Source organism: Amblyomma mixtum, chromosome 1 (genome assembly GCF_055824585.1).
Source record: "Amblyomma mixtum isolate Tamu chromosome 1, ASM5582458v1, whole genome shotgun sequence".
In the NCBI taxonomy this organism is placed as follows: Eukaryota; Metazoa; Arthropoda; class Arachnida; order Ixodida; family Ixodidae; genus Amblyomma; species Amblyomma mixtum.
In genome coordinates, this window is record NC_143012.1 from 42,044,087 (window position 1) to 42,064,017 (window position 19,931).

The window sequence follows — 19,931 nt, forward strand, 5'->3', positions numbered from 1 at the left end:
AACACAATTGGCATAATCAAACAAACCATAAACTTCTTCCGCGAGAGCGTACTCCGGAGAAAATTGGTGCCGAACATTCCGATGCTGTGTGAGACAAGATGGTCTGCAAAATATAAGTCTATTAGGATCTTCTCTCAGCATTACGTGGCCATAGTCGAAGCACTCGAGGAGCTCGCGTCCACGGAATCATGCTCGAACGCTGCAACTAGACAACGAGCTCACATCCTCTACTGCGCAACAACAAGCTCATCTTTCATCGTCTGCTTGCATATTGTAGCGAAGTACAGCGCTCGGCTCGAACCAGTTACGAACATTCTGCAAGGTGTATCCATGGACTTCCATTCTGTGCATGACCACATCACTGAGCTGCAACGTATTTTTCGCGGCCACCGGACGAACGCTGTAGAGGAGTTCTCTAACATCATGAATGCAGCAAGGGAGGCAGCCAATCACTTAAATGTGGTGATATCTGTGCCAAGACAAGTCTCTCGTCAGGCCCACCGAGACAACTACGGGATTCAGTCGCCGGAGGAATACTACCGTGTGGCAATATATGTGCCGTACTTGGACTCCCTCACTGCTTCTTTAGCTCGGCGCTTTTCTGAAAGCAATGAGAGGAGCTTCAAACTTCTCCAGCTGCATCCATCAAAAATGAAGCACTTGAGCCGTGTTGAGTTCGCTGTTCTCGCCGAAGAACTCCAGTGCTTTTACGGCATCGACAACTTCAAGGAAGAGGCCATCTCTTGGTACGAGATGTGGTGCAACAAAACTGGGGACCCATCAGAAATAACTTACTGCGAGCTTCTACATCAGGCCAAGACATTCTTCCCTGGTGTTGCAAAAGCCATTGAGGTGGCTCTGGCTTTGCCAGTTACTACCTGTACGGTCGAACGCTCCTTCAGTACAATGAGGAGAGTGAAAACGTGGCTACGCTCAACGATGACAAACGACAGACTGGACGGCCTTTGTATGATGAGTGTGCACCGAGAGCGTGTAATGAAGCACAGGAATGAATTTATCACCCGTGTCATCACGCAATTCGCCCAGAAAAATCCGAGGCGTCTACAGTTGCTGTTTACTGACTGACTGTCGTTGCGTGTTTGTGAACATATTGTGCTGTGTGCTGGTCATCAATCCGGGTGTGTCGAGAACCCGTATGCAGCAAGACTGAGCACTCTTCTCCACGAAGTGATAGTATCTTTTTGCATTTTTATTAATTTTAATTGTTTCTTCGTTGATAAACTCCAATGTATCTCTCCTAGCCACGCTTTAATTTGCTGTTTGTAATTTTTCTTTCATGTGTGTATTTTACTTATTTATTTTATTTATTTATAAATAAATAAATTTACTCCGCAAATAGTGCCTTTTTGCTACGAACATAACCCCCCCCCCCCTCCGGCGCCAACAGCCAATGGGGCCCCCCCCTGCAAAAAATTCTGCGGACGCCCTTGGTCCTGGCTCACTTTGCGCACTGTCACCGCCGGGAACTTGGTTTGAATCAGGACGCTCAAGAGTTAGGGAGGAAGGTGTCTCTCTTGCCTGTTCCCGCTCTTCCTCTTGGGGAAGGACAAGTAGTTGTTTCTAGCTAGTTTGCTAGTTGTGAAAATAGCAATTCATTCGCGTCGACTGTGCCCTGCTGATAGCTAGGGGTGCGCACTTTGTGCCTTGTAGTGGCATATGAGTATCCATCGTCAATATGCCTAGCTCTGCGTGAACACGAACTGCAGCAATGGACCTTCGCCTTTCTGTTTGAGCGAGAATTACGTACCGTGAAGCCGCCCTAACTCGTTCACTACAGACAAACTTCTGTCCCTTCCCGATTGCGGTCATTGCAGTATGCTTGACGGGACTTTCATCGAGCTCTTTCTCCCATATTTGGTTTCACGGCTTTGTTCCCATCTTCATCTTTGCAAGGGACAATAGACCGGGTATTTCAGCGAACACTTCAAAGAATTCCTGAAATTATTGGGTTCAATATAGCAAAAAAATAGGTGTAGGATCACACTCCCTGCCGGGCCTGCCCCGGCGGACACAATATGCTGCAAAACCCCTCTAATTATACAGGTAATTAACGATAACCCAATAATTAGCTTTTTAATTATCATAGCTGGGTGGTTAGTCTCAATTGGGACTTTGATGCCGTGTACAAAACGATGTCATATCAGTTTCCGAAACGAAGAAAAACTCAATTTCTCAACCCAAACTCATTAGAGCCCTGCAGCTCGAAGAAATCCAACGCTTTTTTCCAGCACGCGGCCGAAACTGAGCGCACGAGTAGCGCCGGAAGTATGGCGTAAGCGAAGCGTCCGCTGGTGACGTGTCGTAATGAATGCAGCGCCCAATTCGAAACGCGTGTGCTGACTGTCCTCGCTAGAGCACCTCGGCGATCAGCTTAGACAGCGGCCAGCGTTATCGACTGCTTCGTCGCTCGCAGTAAGGAAAATTATAGTCATCGTCAGTTGCGGGAGCGTCGATTTTGAGAGCCCTGATGGGCGCATCTGCAGGCTGTTTTTTTGTTTTTTTTTTGTATGCATGTGTGCGTGTGCCACTTCTGGTAGGGCTTGGCTGCCCGACGGGCACGTTTTTGTGCGTCGTCATGAATTCATTTACTCTCTAGGTTGATCGTCAGTTTTCTTATAATCGCTTCACATCAGGAACCACGTCCGAAAAAGAAAAGCTTGGTCAGCGTGGCAAGGAGAGCTTGCGCGGCAGTGGCTGTGTGCTATCGGGCAGTTGCTCTTGCAGTGGCGGTAGCTTGTGTTAGCTTCAGTTTCCCAATAGAGCGCAGTCGTTTGCATTTCAGGTGCTTGTCTTGGAGGTGCGCGTGTGACAAGGCCATTGCAGTGCCAGTGTTTCAAATCACTTGAATGTGTGGAAGTGCCGCCTAGGATTAAAACGTAACCCCGCATTGTGTCAATTGTGGGAATGGCCGCGCCAGCCCAACCTCAATACTCCACTGCCGAACATGGCCTTCAAGATCGCCCGCTTTGTCACCACTGGACACCTTTCTCTAGGGATACGTTAAGAACGAAGTTTTCAATACGGAGCCAGGGAAACTCGAAGACTTGAAGGAGCGTATCAAGATATCAATTGAAGAGATCCCCTAAGAGATGCTCATTTCTGCTATGAATTCCATCAAAGACCGCATTCTACTGTGCATCGCAATGGACGGCAATCATTTTGAACAAGTGATGTGAAAACAGCTTCTTTTCATCCCATATACGAGTTCTTTCCTGGAGTGTCCAAGTGGGGCTGCAACCAACTAAATCCATAAAAGGTACAAATTTAATTCATTCCTGTTTGTTATACACATGGAAACCGTATTGAGCCAGCCGGTGCGGAGCACCTTAGTGCTAAAATTGCAATGTTTTCACTTAGAATCTTTTCATCTACGAAGTCATTCTCATTCATTGCAGCAGTCAAGCCGATACCGCATAAAGGAAGGAGACGATTTGGCAGAGATAATGCATGCAGATATACCAGCACTATTTAATGTTAAACAGTAATCTGCACGCTATCAGAGAAGAGTACCTTTATCCATTTCACGAAGCTAGTGACAAAAATAAAAGAAAAGATTAAAAACTTTCCGGAGTTAACCAGACAGGCAGAGCGCCGTGTGTGCTTACCAAAAGCGATGGCCGCGTAGCAGACGATGACTATAATTTTTCTTACTCCGAGCGACGAAGCAGTCGATAACGCAGGTCGCGGTCTAAGCTGAGCGCCGAGGTTATCTAGCGAGGAAAGTTAGCAGACGCGTTTCGAATTGGGCCCTGAATTAATTACGACACGTCACCAGCGGACGTTTCGCTTACGCCATACTTCCAGCGCTCCTCGTGCGCTCAGTTAGTCGCGTGCGGGAAAAAAAGCGTCGGATTTCTTCGCGCTGCGGGGCTCTGGAAACTGAGTTTTCTTTCGTTTCAAAAACTGATAAGACATCGTCTTGTTCACGGCATAAAACTCCTAATTCAGACTAACCACCCATCTACAATCATTAAAAAGTTAATTAGCGGGTTTTTGTTAATTACCTGCATAATTATAAGGGTTTTGCAGCATACTGTGTCCGCCGGGGCACAGAGTGTGATTCTACACCTATTTTTTCCTATATTGAACCCAATATTTTCAGGAATTTTTGAAAGTGTTCATTGAAACACCCGGTATATAGAATCAGACTTGGAAGCCTAAATAGGATACAACTTAAAAAAAAAAAGCAGTTGGTAACATTAGGCCCTGGTCCACCGCAGCCTGTATTACTCCGCTAGCCAATAATAACCGTAAACGAAATCAGCTTTTTAATTTTTGACTTTATTAAACAAGCCAGGCGTAAAAATTCTAGAGCTTATAATTTTTTTCTTGGGATTAGCTTCTTTATCAGGCAGCAAGGAAGGTTTAAACAACGGACTACTTTCATTCCGTCCCGCCACGGTGTCTCAGTGGTTACGGCGCTTGGCTGCTGACCCGAAAGACGCGGGTTCGATCCCGGCCACGGCGGCTGAATTTCGATGGAGGCGAAAGTTCTAGAGACCCGTGTGCTGTACGATGTCAGTGCACGTTAAAGAACCCCAGGTGGTCGAAATTTCCGGAGCCCTCCACTACGGCGTCCCTCATAGCCTGAGTCGCTTTGGGGCGTTAAATACCAGTCAACCAAACCAAACTTTCTTTCCTTGGAGGAATTCTATGAGGTGATCCTGAATGTAGGCGGAGCTTCACTGCAGACACAAGTTGTATCCGACTTAGTGAGCTCTGTTCCGACTATTAACAACGACAGAGGAGCAGTCTTACCTTCGTCAAGAGGAGTCCCTTCGTTAGAGAATTTCTGGAGAAAGAAAGAGTAAAAACAGGTGGTTTAGTTGGTGCGTGTTGAAAGGCGGGAAATACGGTAACGGCATCCATGAGCCATTGCATCATTATAACGCGCATGCTCACAAATCTGTACCTGGCAGCGGCCGCTGACGCAGAAGGCCCGTCCCCGTCCACCGCTGCAGTCGGTGCCGAAGGGGAAGCGACCCTCTTCGAACACGTCCATCTGGTAGTGAGTTTCCTTCCACACCCGGTCCTGGCAGGCCACCACGCACGACACGTGAGGGTTGCCTGCGCAAGTGGTGGTCAGTAAATTGTGGGTGGACGTGATGTTAGAAACTTCCCTTATAAAAAATGGTCTATATACAGTCTATAGACTTCTTATTAACTCTATTGACTTCTTATAGTAGTAGTAGTAGTGAAAACATTTATTTATTTTTTTTCAAAAGGAAGAGTTAGGGAGTAGGGGGATGGGGATAGATAGATGTGGAGCTTCAGTGGTCGGTATTCCCTAGTCCAGGATCCCGTTGGCCTCCGCCGCTGCCTTGGCCCTCGTCACCAGCATAAGCTGTGTGCTCGGGTCGGAGTCAGCCAGGAGGGCCTCCCACTGCTCTAGACTAGGGCTATTTACCTTTGGTAGTAAAGGGCTTTTTTCGCAGCCCCAGGTGGCGTGGTACGTTGTGGCGTAGCCCCCACACCACACGCACTCTTTCGCGTATCTGTTCGGGCACATTTTGTGATACATGGCTCTGCTTGGGTAGGTGTCTGTTTGTAGTCGTCTGAGCGTGGTGGCCTGCTCTCTGTCGAGGATATCCGCCGGAGCCGAGTACTTCTTGCGCGCTCCCAACAACGCCTTCATTGCCTCCCCGTAAGATTCTGGCGTGCTGAAGGGTTCGACCGGCAAACCCGCCCTCCGGTTCGTGAACCCTCGGACAACGGTGTCTGCCATGAGATTTCCCTCAACCCCAGTGTCAGGGACCCAAATGATGGTGTGTTGAATGCTTGTGTTGTTTGATCCATGTCTGTGTTGTTTTTGTTCGAAGAGGATACTCGCGGCTTTTCGGCCGATCCTTCCATCTCTGTATGCCCTTGCTGCAGCCTGAGAATCCGTCGCTATCCAGTAACTCAGTCCCTGCCGATTGGCTTCAGTCAGGGCTAGAGCTATGGCGATCTCTTCCGCTGCTTGTGTTGTCCTTGTGCGCACTGATGCACCAGTAACTATATTCCCATTGGCGTTCACTACTGCTACCGCCCTAGCATTTTCCTTCGTTCTGTACTTGGACGCGTCAACATACAGAACCATCTGTTTTTTCTTTAGGAACCTGTCCAACTCCAATGATCTCGCCGCCCGTCTTCCTTCGTGGTTCTTGGGGTCCATGTTTCTGGGCACTGGTTTAACCAAGAAAGTGCTCCTAATTTGGCTGTCAATGTCTGTCTTGTCTTCGCCCTCGTCTTCTGCCGGGTATCCTAGCTTGACCAGTAGTGCACGGCCAGCGGCTGTTCTTTTAAGTCTTTCCATTTGAAATCTGAGCATGGTTTCGCTGTGCTCCTCATACGTGCCGTACACCCCCATGTTCATCAGCTTCTCTGTCGAGGCGCAGGTCATGACGCCTAAAGCTTGCTTATACGCCCTTCTGATGCATGTTTCCATTTTGTTCTTTTCCCCTTTGTTAGGTTGTAGGTACGGAAGCGCGTACGTCATCCTCGGTATGATGAGCGCAGAAGTGATCCGTAACGCATCTCGCTCCTTCACCCCTTTTCTCTTGTTCGTAATCCGGCTTAACATCCTGCATATCTGTTTCGTGGAGTGTTCCAAGAGCTGGATGGTATGGTCGCGTTTGCCTTTCTCCTGCAGCCACATTCCCAAGATGCGAAGCTTATTTGTCCTCCTTACGGGTTGTCCATCTATCTCTAATTCTATCGTTCCCCTGTCCTCTTTATTTTTGTGAAGTCTAATAAATTCTGATTTTTCTGGGGAGCACTGCATGCCGCTAAAGAAAGCAAATTGACCGATCTCATCCGCCGCTCTTTGCAATATTTCTTGCTTGTTTCCCGTCGATCCTTTTGTCGTCCACACTGTGATGTCGTCCGCATAAACTGAATGTTCGACATCTTTGATGTTTTTCAGTCTCCTAGTTAATCCAATCATTGCTATGTTAAAGAGCAGAGGTGAGATGATGGATCCTTGTGGCGTCCCTCTGTTTGGCGTCGTCTTCTTTTCTGACCTTATGTTGTTGATGCCGATCGTTGCTGTTCTGTTAGACAGGAAGGCCTTTACGTATGCGAAGATCCTCTCCCCACAGTTTGTTGCCGAGAGTTCTGTGAGAATGGCATTGTGGCCGATGTTGTCGAAGGCCCCCTTGAGGTCTACGGCCAAGATTACGCCTTCTCGAGTGCCCGATATTTGTTTTAGTACCGTGTCTCTTAACTGGAGCATCACGTCTTGCGTGGAGAGCCCCGTTCTGAACCCGAACATGGTATCCGGAAACAGACCGTTGTCCTCCATGTAAATGCTCAGTCTAGTCTTGACCACTTTCTCATATAGTTTACCGAGGCATGAAGTTAGGGAAATGGGCCTAAGGTTCTCCAAACTGGGTGTTTTCCCTGGTTTAGGTATCACGATAATCTCAGCGTGTTTCCACTCCGCCGGGACCGTGCCCCTTTCCCAGTGCTCGTTGATTAGTCCAGTCAGGCTTTCGATTTGGTCATCACTGAGGTTTCTGATCATTGCATTTGTTACTTGATCTTTTCCCGGTGTTGTGTTCCTTGTGAATGACCTGGCAGCCGCGTATACCTCGTAGTCTTTTATCGGTTCATCCAGCTTCGAGTTCCTTGTCCCTGAATATACCATGGTGCAGGGTGGCACCTGCGTGCTTCCGACGTACCTGGACCAAAGAAAATCTGTAATCTGGGCGTCCGTTCCCTGAAAATTGTGCGTGATACGTTCTATCGTTTTGCTGTTTTCTCTTTTCGATTTTGTCGGGTCTATGAGGTGCCTGAGCAGCGCCCATGTTTTAGCGCTACCCAAGTTGCCGTTTAGTTCATTGCAAATTTGGTGCCAATTATCTCTAAGTAAGTTTGCAGTGTGGTCTTCTATCTCCTTATTGATTTGAGCTATTCTGAGTCTCAATTTCCTGTTATGTTTTTGTTTCTTCCATCTTTTCGTCAGCCCCCTACGAGCCTCCCAAAGATGTAGCAATCGTTTATCCGCACGTGGAAATTCATCGGTGACCTCTAGCTCCGTAGTATTGTCTCTGTGGACCTCCCGTAGTCGTTTGGTCCACTTTTCGATGTCCGTTATCGCAGTTCTTCCGGCTTCATTCTCCAACTGTTCACGGAATTTTTTCCAATCTGTGATTTTTGTCTTTCTCTGGATTGTGCTGAACCTTGTAAGTTTAATTTGAGTTTGAATTACGTAGTGGTCACTTCCGAACTGCTCCCCGGTGTTAGACCATTCGTAGTCTAGGATATTTCCTATGATGGTCAAATCAGGGCTAGTGTCTCTTGAAACGCTGTTTCCGACCCTAGTAGGGTATCTGCTATCGGTAACGATTTCCAGCCCGTGCGTGTCCACTCCATCTAGGATGGTTTTTCCTTTCTTTGTATTCATCTTGTAGCCCCACTCTTTGTGCGGAGCATTGAAATCTCCCACAATCACAAGGTGGTAAGATATTGCTTTTTGTCTATTCATACTCTATAGACTGTCTATAGACAAAAGTCTACTAAAGGTGTATGGCCATAAATCTATAGATTACCTATAGACTCTCTATGGCATTTGTATTGCCTATATACTTTTGTCTATAGACAGTCTGTAGACTTTATAGACAGAAGTCTATAGACGCTATATAGACTCTCAACTTTTTTGTAAGGGTCATCAACAGTCCGCAGATTGCGTGCAGCCCGGAAAATACGAGACAGAGGACATTCCAAACGACCCTTCGTTGTTGTAGGAAATATATACCAGTTCTGCAGGGCCACTGGTGATATTTTATTACTAGGCACGTGGTGCCAGGCATTTGTCACAATCCCCCCCCTCCCCGCTCCTGTGTGTTTTCCTCCACTTATTGTACACCTAACTGGCTCGGGTGTTGCATCGCTAAATGCACCTTGTAAAAGGTTCTTTTCGGCTACACCGCTGGCATATTCATACTGTAATTTGAAACGTGAGATGGCATTTAGTGGTTCCTTTTTGTTCATATAATGTTTGAGTGGAGTACTTGCGTGTTTAGATCAAAGTTATCAGAAATACTCATCGTCTGCCACTACGAAGAGCCGAAACAAGCGGAATACGCAGCAATGGTTCTGGTGGCTCATTTTCGCTTACTCTGGGTAAACGGCTTGTCCGCCATGAAAGGGGTGGTAGTTCACCCAGAAGAGGAGGCCATACGGACCAGAACCATTGCTGCGTATGCCGCTTGTTTCGGCTCTTCGTAGTGGCAGACGATGAGTATTTCTGGTAACTTTGATCTAAACACGCAAGTACTCCACTCAAACATTATATGAACAAAAAGGAACCATAAATTTCCATCTCACGCGTCAAATTACAGCATGAACATGCCAGCGGTGTAGCCGAAAATAACCTTTTTACAAGGTGCGTTTAGCGATGAAACACCCGATCCAGTTAAATATTTGGCCGGGTGTATGGCTTAGAAGTGAAAACCTCTTGTATCTGGTATAAATATAATTGCACATTTCAAGCTAGGCCGAAAGTTAATTAAGGGGGTCCTGAAACACCTTCTGTGGAGAGCACATAAGCACGCTGAATCACTAACATGTGTTATCATGAACATCTGAGCCAAGTACACGTCTGCACGTAGCACAGAACACACAGTTGCGCCAAAAAGTTGGCGAGCCCTCTTCAGCGACTTTTTCATACTCGCCCCTCCCCTCCGTTCCGCGCTCCTGCGTATGTCGGTTAAGAGGTAGCTATTAGATTCTTTCAGACGTCACGCAGCTACTATGGCAGCGACCAGTCAGCCGCGTCGTTCCAGCGAACCAGACAGCTCCGCCCACCGGGTAATTCCCGCGCGCGTCGGAAGCCGGTGGTGGGGCCGAGAGGGTGGGGCCGACGTAGGAACGCCGACATTTCAGCGCACAAATAGTGACGAGAGGAGAGGGAAACGCGCGAAAATGTTGAAATTCAAAATTTGACTACAGATAGCTCAGCCTCTAACAAACGTATTGAAAAATTCTTGCTGGAGGATATTCGTAAAGCAGCGTCTTTTAACCTCGCATGCATATCGCAACTTCATTGACAGCATCTTTCAGGTTCCCTTTAAGACTTTTGAAGTCACTTGTCTTGCCTATATATGGTTCCACAGAACTGACGCAACCAGAGCAATTCTAACTTCTGCAAGCAGCTTGAATATTTATGAGTTCGAAAACAACGCTGCGTGAATTTGCACTCTAAGATCTGTATACACTGCGTGAAATCAGAAAGTGAAAGGAGAGCAAAATCAGACTGAAGCGTCGCTCACGGGCGCAGGTGTAATTGCTTCCGAGATATAGCCCTAGCTTGTTCGCCTCACGGGGCAGAAAATCTAGCAACAGGTTTTGTTTACTGCAAACGTTGTGTAGGCTGCTTACCGGTCTCGGCTTGAATAAAATCGGAAGTGCATATCGTCTGCGAAGCCACTGGGCCGAAAAATTGTTACCCCAAAATACTTGTATCAGCAGCACCGCCTGTCGACTGGGAGGGGGGGGGGGGGGGGCTAACTTCCAACAACGGAGCCGACTAAAGAGCACCGACAAAATAGCGAGGAAGTCTTGCCTCTCATGCATAGCGGAAGGTGGCGCCACAGCAAAATGCTTTTACGGCTTCGCAATTTCTGCATATAGCACGTACTTTCGATTCACTCACGCTGAAAGAGATGAAAACTACGCACAAGCGTACAGTATTAAACAAAACGCACCACCAAATGTCACCTCTATGTCAAGTTTTAGCGTTCACAATCAGTTGGTTCGGCCGAGAGAGGCATTGATTCCGCTCTCTACGAGTGTGACACAACCTGAACGTGCTAATGTTTATTTCATGTTGGGAAGTCTGGCTATTTTCCGGGCTGTGCCGTAGACGTAGCACCCATTGTGCACCAGCTGTCCTCATGACGGCGGCGTGGTCTCCTTACCCGGTTGCACTGGCAGTTGTCTCCCCCGACCGCTGAGCAGACTGGAGTACTTGCGTCTGTACTTCTCGCACACCTTGGTCGCGTACTGGTCGGCGGTCACCATGCCCCGACACTGCGCGAGAAGGGCGCAGAAGATGCGACATTGAGGACGCGGTGTCTGTATGGTTCTGCAAGAGGCCCTAGGTCATAATTGATAAAAAGTAAATCAATCGTTTACATTTAGATGTGTATAAAAACTTAACAGGGACATCTAATTACATTGTGTGTTGGCGATTCGATAGCATTCGAAGTTGTTGATGCCTTTACAAGAAGTTCCGTCACTTCCGGCCTGGTGACGTCACAACCCTCCAGTCAATAGAAATTATCCAATCTGGTGACGTCACATCCCTCCAGTCAATAGAAATTATCCAATCTGGTGACGTTGAACTTCTCTCCATCCAATGGGTATTATCAGGTCTTGTGACGTCACTTCCCTCCAGCCACTCAGCGAATTATAAGACCGACGATGCTTCTGTTCCAGATGAGGCTTTTAATGCTATCATATTAATATTGATGGCCGCCCTGGCAAGAAAGCTTAAGGTCAGTTTGACAGTGCCAGTAATAGGGAAAAGTAGCAATGCTCAAGGAAGGCCGACTGAGCAAGGAAATCAGCCACAAGAAAAAGTGACATAGTACGAAAAAGAGGCTGCACTTGTTTAAAGGAAGGGGGTACACTTATTACCCTTCTGTTTAGTTTATGGCCCCGCGATTGCTCGGATCACTGCCCTCCAGAGCGCTGTCGCAACGGACGTTAGCTCCCAGTAAACAAGTCGATGGCCTATGCAAGAGGCAATTCGCTGGTGCGCTCAGCTTTTCAGAAAAGTACGTCCAGTCGAAAATGTCGAGGCAAATTTTATTTCGGCTTTTTACGAGTTTCCGACAAGTGCTCGCAATCAGTGCGATGTTTTGGTGTGTTTAGATTACCTTGCTGCTTCTTGCCAACCTACAGCGTTTTGTTGTAATGCTCGAGAAGCAATTAAGTGCCTTAATTAATGTCATTGCTTATGACAAATAATAAGATTGCGAATGACAGCATGGGGAAAGCATAACATCTGCACGCACTTTAACCTATCTCTAAACCGTATTATCAACGGCACTTCAACGACAAGAGAAGACTTGAAGAGACTGCGACGCGTTCTCCTTCAGCAACTTGCTTGCAAGAGCCATTACGCTTTGGAAGTGTCTCTGGGACTCACCTTTCTTGTGGAATCGCAAAGCTTGTACGTCTCCTTCTTTCCCGTGCACCGCGATCTAAAACAGAAGGGCACAAGCAATGTGACTGTCCTGGCCTCAAGCAGTGAAGCCAAGGGGACAGTTGTAATAAAACGTCTGCAGCATCATAATGACGACATGTTTCCCGAAGAAATGTGGACAGGACAAATGTTTTGATGCGGGACACATTTGAACGCTCGTACCCAGCATATTTGTAGACTTTTTGCATAGCGTATACCGTTACCTCGGGCCGTCAGTGCGCGTGCGCAGATCGCCCTGAGGGCGCCAGATGGCGCCACGTGCCCACAAGCTGCGGACACACCTGTCGCGTCCGGACCATTCAGCGCGTGCGCACTGACGACGCCCGGTAGCGGTGGCGGTACGCTATGCTGAAAGTTTATAGTACAATTACCGCATCCACCATGTCATGACAGATCCGCGAACATCAACGCACGCCATTCGAAAGGTCTCATCGAACACTCTAATGGCATGAGTTTCGTGGGTCACATGCTGTAGATTTCGCTGGCAATTCCGCATGTTTAATTGTGTGTGTGGCGCTCTGTCTCTCTGTTCTCAAATTTATACAGTAGGATGAAACAAAAATACTTTGGGGAGTTTTAGCTATGCAGAGATGTAGTAGCGTAGGCGTGTATCGGATTACCTGATGCGTGCTGCGCACGCGCAGTTGCAGCGGCGCGGCCAGGCGGGGGGCGCACCTGCCACTGCGCGTGCGCAGTACGCATCCGGTAACCCACGGGTCGAGGGAGACGTCGAAACGCCTCCTCTCTGGACTGTTGCAAACTGACTCTGCTGCCTATTCCAGCGGGCTGGTGTCAGGGCTCAGGTGTACACAACAATCCCGCGAGCGATATGGCGACGCTCAGAGCGCCCATATTGGCAACGTCTATATACGCCTACGCTAATGAACCTCAGCGTAACTAAAACTCTGTATTATGGGCGCGGAAGCCGACGCATGGCCTTCACGCTTTCATCGATCGGGCGAGAGCAAGGTCGTGATGAAAAGGAGAGCGTCTCAACATCGACGCCGATAAATACGGCGCCTATAGAAAGTAACGGCGTGGAGCCGAAGATCCCTATAAGCAGTGGCAAACGCAGATAGAACGAGACATCTTAGAAGCCTTCAAAATGAAGCATTTAGGAACTGAATGCGTCAGCGAGAGCTCTGCTAGGTTCACGGCAAAAGAGTACAGTTTCATGAATGGGACATAGGTTGCCACAATCTTCGGTCGCTTAATCAATTTTGCGTTTGTTGTTTTGTTAACGTTTGTGGTTGCTCTCCCGCATGTGCGCCCTGTTCTGATGTTGGCGATTCACCAAGTAAAGAATTTTCAGTTGTGTTTCCAGCTTTGTGTCCTGTGTACTTCTCCTCCTTGTGAACGCGTCCTTCTCGCTGGTTTTCTGCTTAGCATCCCTATAAGTCTTGTAGCTTTTTTTCCCCTCCAAAGCGCATCTAAAGTCAATCATGGGGCTTTAATCTTCGTTTCCCATCAAACAGCATCGACTGCTTCTATAATCGTGCGCGGGGTTAATCTTCGTTTCCCATCAAACAGCATTGACTGCTTCTATAATCGTGCGCGGGGTTAGTCCTCGTTTGCCATCAAACAGCATTCACTGCTTCTATAATCGTGCGCGGGGTTAGTCTTCGTTTCCCATCAAACAGCATTGACTGCTTCTGTAATCGTGCGCGGGGTTAGTCTTCGTTTCCCATCAGACAGCATCGACTGCTTCTATAATCGGGCGCGAGGTTAATCTTCGTTTCCCATCAAACAGCATCGACTGCTTCTATAATCGTGCGTGGGGTTAGTCATCGTTTCCCATCAAACAGCATCGACTGCTTCTATAATCGTGCGCGGGGTTAGTCTTCGTTTCCCATCAAACAGCATTGACTGCTTCTATAATCGTGCGCGGGGTTAATCTTCGTTTCCCATCAAACAGCATCGATTGCTTCTATAATCGTGCGCGGGGTTAATCTTCGTTTCCCATCAAACAGCATATCGACTGCTTCTATAATCGTGCGCGGGGTTAGTCTTCGTTTGCCATCAAACAGCATCGACTGCTTCTATAATCGTGCGCGGGGACCTTGGAAGTAGTCCACTCACATGGCGTTGCACTCGCGGGCGACGAGCTGGAAACCCGAGCCACCGGCGAGACACGAATGGCGGCACTCGCTGACCGCGTGCCAGGGTCCCCATCCCGAGTGCGGGGCGGCGCCGCGAGGGCTGCTGGCCGACGGCGAAGAGGCCGCCATCAGGGGCGACTGGCGCACGGGGCAGGCGCCCTCGGCCGAGTCGTCCTCCGTGCTGCGGCCGTAGCAGTCGAACGCCTGCGAACCACGCAGTAGCCCAAATCACAGACATTAGTGTGTGTTCTCCGACCAACAAATAAAGCTCGGTAGCAGTCGCGTAAGGCTTAGAAAAACTCCCGCTGTCTGTCCTATATCCAAAGGCTAATGCTACACAACGGCTGCTTAACCAACTCCTTCCCTTTCCTGCAGTAGCAGCAATAAATGTATTAGTATTTGTGTCGTAGCAGCAAACTTGGTGACGGCACTACTCCAGGATCACGTGACGCACACTAATCCTACCCTTTGGCCAATGAGAATGTGACGTTCGTATCCGGATGGTAAAGCTACCTGCGCCTAGGAAAGGCTGGTAGAGTCCATCGAGTGGCAGCTCCTCGCCGCATGGCCTAAGCCTAACGTGGCGGCTTAACTGTGAAGGGATGATATCTCCTAGTTTTCGGTAACGAGACACTGTGCAGCAGAGACGTTGTATACCTGCAGTACAGGCCCGACCAGATAACAATCTCCGCCGAGCGTCTTTCACCCGTTGTGGGCGCTCTGTCGTACCTGGCACTCCCCGTCGACGCAGTAGCGGTTGGTGTTCCTGGCCTGCCTTCGCTGGCTGAGGCTCCAGCAGGGCGTGCCGTCGGGGATGCGCCAGCCGTGGGTCATGTAGCCGCCACCGCGCTTGCGGCACCATACGTAGCACGAGTGCGTGTCTGAGTGTACGGAGAGAGCAAGAGAACGAACTGTATAATTTGTAACGGGGCCCAGGTTAGGTCAGGTTAGGTTAGGTTATTAGGGAAGTAAAGGCGCAGTGACTCTCTCACTGCGCGTGCATCTGAACCGCGCAGTGATAGAAAGGATGAAGGGGAAGAAGAGAGGAAGGGGAAAGGATCTTAGGTGCTGCAGTTTCTTTCTGCCGTCTTCTCACAGCCCTGATTGTCCTTCTCTCAAGGCGTCCTGCCGACGTTGTGTAAATGGGGATTCATCACAGTGGCGCTTGAACTATACGCAAAACACTTCAACCAGTTGGAAGTACTACCACTCCGGACATAGGAACTTCACCTATTATTATCATCATCACCGTCATCATCATAGTCGCGCTGTGACCCCGTGCGGCACACTCAGGTTTATACTGCTTCGGTTGCCGCTCCAGCTTCAGGTAACGAAACATAAAGGGATTGGCGAACACAAACAATGAACGTGAAAACGCACGCAAATTCAGTCAGAGGTTGTCTAAGCGGGGTGCAGTCTGAACTAGCTTGAAGGCGTGAGCGAAGTTGTCTTTTATTTGCCAGCACTTTGCTTCTGAAAGTACCTCGTAAACTCTTAATGCGAGCTTACACGTTTAATTTGTTGGGTTCGTATTGAAATCAAGCATATCCTAATTTTTGTAAGACCTATGATGCGCAATATATTCAGTTTCCCTAGCTTTGCTCTTACAGCGTTTTTGCTCGAAGCTTAATGTTTTTTTTGTTCATGTTGTATCGCATATAACCTGCCTATATAGTGATATGTAATAAAACCTCAACAAAACAGTCTGTTTCAACGAAGAACACTATTGGCCCTTCCTGAGCTATAGAACGTGACTTGAGCAGTAAAATACAGTTACAATTATGTATATAGCACCATACCTTGGTTTTAATGTTGCGACGCCCCTAAACGACTTGAAAAAATACTTGAGGTAGTGTGCGTACGGCTTTGCCTTTAAATCATCGGAAGGTCTTGCTTTGCCTCCTCAAACTATTCTATAGGTTTTGTTTATTGGGGTTTAACGTCCCAAAGCGGCTCAGGCTATGAGGGACGGCATAGTGAAGGGCTCCGGTAATTTCGACCACCTGTGGTTCTTTAAAGGTGCACTGAAGAGGAATCTCAACTCGTCTTTTTGCCGCGGGAACTCTATCTACACGTTCCAAGCATTCTTAGAAACATCGATTTATTGCCCTGTGTGGCCTATTTCCATAATTAAATCGGATTAACGTCCGGCTCCCGCCTTTATTTTTTTAATTCTCCCCGTACGGTGGGCGGAGTCGACCAACGCGTGGCGTGCCTTTTAGCCAGCTCCGTGGAGGCTTTGCTTTCGCTTTATTTTGGTTTTTAGGTTTCCATGAATAAATAGTTTCATTCGCACATAATATAGCCGCAAAATAAGCCCGCAGAAATAAAAATACGCGCGGACTATTTGCTCATACGGATTACTACGTATTACTCCGCCGATGGCAGAGCGGCAAGCCGCCACGGGACTGGGTTGAAAGTTTATTGAGTAATACAACAAAAGTTACAATTTTATACAGCGAGAGGTCCCATGGTACAAGACCGCGGGCGGGACCTCCCATGAAAATAAATTTCAATATGCAACATAATATAAAACACACAACACATTAATTAGCGACGAAACAGAATAAATATAGGCACATAGTGTAATATTAGTTACTGAAATATTTAAATACAAACAATGTAATGCACGATAATGTAAAATAAAACACTCACAGATGCCGCGATACATAGGATCAATAACATAACAAAAAATCACAAATTAAGAAGGAAAAGCTTTAGTTTGACCTTGAATAAAGAAAGTGTATTAGTTTGTTTGATGTCTATGTTCAAAGAATTCCAAAATGATACGGATGAAAAATGAAGGCATTGTTTCCCGTAGTTAGTTCTGACCTTAGGTAGTAAAAAGTTATTACGCAGCGCAAAACGTGTGACGATGTTGCTCATGATCGTGCCGCTAGAAAATATGCTTAGCGGGAGATAATGATGAAGAATCTTAAAGAATAGGATACCAAGGTTGTAAAAATAAAGGGCCGAGATAGGTAGAACGTTTAAATCTATGAACAAAATGCGGGAGGGTGACATTCGAGGGGAATTGGTTATGATGCGCATGGCTTGCTTTTGAAGTTTTATTACAGGCCAGAGATGAATATGTTAGGCGTTACCCCAAGATGAGATACCGTAGTTTAAGTGGCTGTGGATGAATGCGTAGTAAAGAGATAATGAAGTTTGGACTGGAAAATAGCTTCGGGCTTTAATTAGTGCGCGTAACCCATAAGAAATTTTCTTGCACGTTTCAGCTACATGATGATGGAATTTTAAGTGAGGGTCAATGATAACACCAAGAAAAGAAACTCGATCTTGCGGTGAAATAGCAGCAGAATTGAGGTATAGAAGTGGTGTGATGGGCAATGACTTCTGAGGGGGATGGAAAATCTGAAAAAAAGTTTTAGTGACGTTCACGGACAGGCGGTTAATGTGGCACCAACGCTCAAGAGAATTAAGATCATTCTGTAGGTTAAGAATCAGCTGATTAATGTCCTGGTGCGATGATAGCATGGTAGAGTCATCTGCGTATAGTATACTATTGCAATTCTTTAAACAGGATGGTAAATCATTAATGTAAAGTAAAAACAATACAGGGCCAAGAATTGAGCCCTGTGGAACACCCTTGTTAATTAAAGCTATGTTAGATGTATGGTCATTAATAGAGACTATGTGCTCTCGGTCACAGAGAAAGCTCTTCAAGAGCATTAGGGGAGGTCCAGTGATACCATAAGATTCCAATTTGTGAAACAAGATGGAGTGATCAATGGAATCAAATGCTTTGCTAAAATCTATGTAAAATGCTCCTGAGAACATCCCTTTATCAATTGTTAGCCTAACGTAATCTATGAGAGACCGTATTGCAGTATCTGTAGATAGTCCGCGCCGAAAGCCGTGTTGACTATCTGTCAATATGTTAAATTTTTCAATATAACTAGACAACCTTACTTCAATTAGTTCTTCTAAAATTTTGTCAAAAAAAGGAAGAATTGCAATCGGACGATAATTATTTGGCAAAGCTGGATCGCCTTTTTTGAAGACCGGTATTATTTTCGCTATCTTGAGCTGCTTGGGATAACTGCCAGATTTAAAAACGAGATTGCAGATGTGGCTAAGGACTGGAGCAAGCAATGACCGGATAATTTTCACATGCTTTCCATGGATATTGTCAACGCCGGGGCCGGTCGTCTTTAAATTAGCAATTACAGATAGAACTTCATCTGGACACGTGGGGGTAAGAAAAAAGGAGTGAGGGCAGCGCTCAAGAGAAGGTGTGCATAACGAAGAGAAAGGATAATTAGGTGAATTGAAAAAATAATTGCTAAATGTATTCGCCATTTCCTCGGGATCAGATAAAGTAACACCACCGTGGAAAATATATTTAACAACACTAGGTGACTTTCGAATATTCAGAAATTCGTCAAGCAGCTGCCATTTTCGTTTAGAATTGTTAGTATGTGTGGATAACTGGTTTTCATAATAACATCGTTTAGCTTTCTTTAGAAGCGACGTTAGTACACTGGAATACCTTTTATATCTCAATTTAAGACGCAGATTGAACGGCTGGTGTTTAGTTTTCTTATACATGTTTTCTTTTTTTTTTTCAGAGAGTTTAACAGAGCAGTAGTTATCCATGTGGAAATGGGGGTAACATATTTTCTCGTGGACGATTGGAGCGATGTGCATTTATTGATTGCTGATGAAATTATTTTCGACAGCTCAAGTACAGCCACTTCTGAGTTCGAGAGACCCAAAATGTATGAAAGATCAGTATTAGATATGGCTTCAAAATATTTTCCGCTATCAAAAACTGACTTCCTCGTGGACATGTTGTTACTACAGCGAGATGATAGTGCGCAAAGAAATACCGGAAAATGATCAGTGACATCACATTCTATCACGCCAACCGGAGGAGCAGTGGGAAAATTCGAAAGAATATGATCAAGTAATGAATGCGAGCCATGGTCAGTACAACGCGTAGGCGTGCTAATTAAATTTGCATAAATTGGTGAAAGGCACTCCACGCGTTGGTCGACTCCGCCCACCGTACGAGGAGAATTAAAAAAAAAACGCGGGATCCGGACGTTAATCCGATTTAATCAGGGTAATCGGCCACACAGGGCAATAAATCGAAGTTTCTAAGAATGCTCAGAACATGTAGGTTGAGTTCCCGCGGCAAAAAGACGAGTTCAGATTCCTCTTCACTGCACCTTTAGCGTGCACTGACATGGCACAGTACACGGGAAACTATTCTGCAGTTTACATATAGTAATACGGCTGCAGTGTGCGTAGTTTACATATGGCAATACGGCTGTAGTGTGCGTCGCCACGCATGATAGGACGGCAACAGCGCGTCGTGCACTCACAGTCTCTGCTGGGGAACTGCGTTCCATAAGGTTCAATGGCCTTGTCTCGTGCTGCCGCCTGACGACAGATGCTCAGCACGAATTCGTCCAGCAGGCGTTGGTTCTTGGACGCCGTGCACAACTGCGTGATTTGAGAAAAGAGAAAGGAAGAAAAGGAATGAACGAATGACAGTGAAATACGTAAAAAAAAAACCGCCAAGGCTATGACCAGGGCCCCGTTTCGCTGAGGCGATCAGTACTTGCCACGCACAACGAGGACCCTGTGCG

The 19,931-nt window shown here is 46.9% G+C and overlaps 1 protein-coding gene across 1 annotated transcript in view; it reads right to left on the reverse strand.

The window, feature by feature from the left end:
- The window catches only part of LOC149366127 (A disintegrin and metalloproteinase with thrombospondin motifs 18-like), a 179,814-nt gene that overhangs the window by 25,214 nt on the left and 134,669 nt on the right, over positions 1 to 19,931 (reverse strand). Inside the window, exons 15-21 of the mRNA XM_089548866.1 lie at positions 19,665 to 19,785; positions 15,043 to 15,194; positions 14,294 to 14,517; positions 12,158 to 12,212; positions 10,923 to 11,034; positions 4,934 to 5,088; positions 4,780 to 4,813 (exon numbers count right to left, since the gene is read on the reverse strand). Coding sequence (XP_089404992.1) covers positions 4,780 to 4,813; positions 4,934 to 5,088; positions 10,923 to 11,034; positions 12,158 to 12,212; positions 14,294 to 14,517; positions 15,043 to 15,194; positions 19,665 to 19,785 — 853 coding nt within the window. The remainder of the gene's footprint in view (positions 1 to 4,779; positions 4,814 to 4,933; positions 5,089 to 10,922; positions 11,035 to 12,157; positions 12,213 to 14,293; positions 14,518 to 15,042; positions 15,195 to 19,664; positions 19,786 to 19,931) is intronic.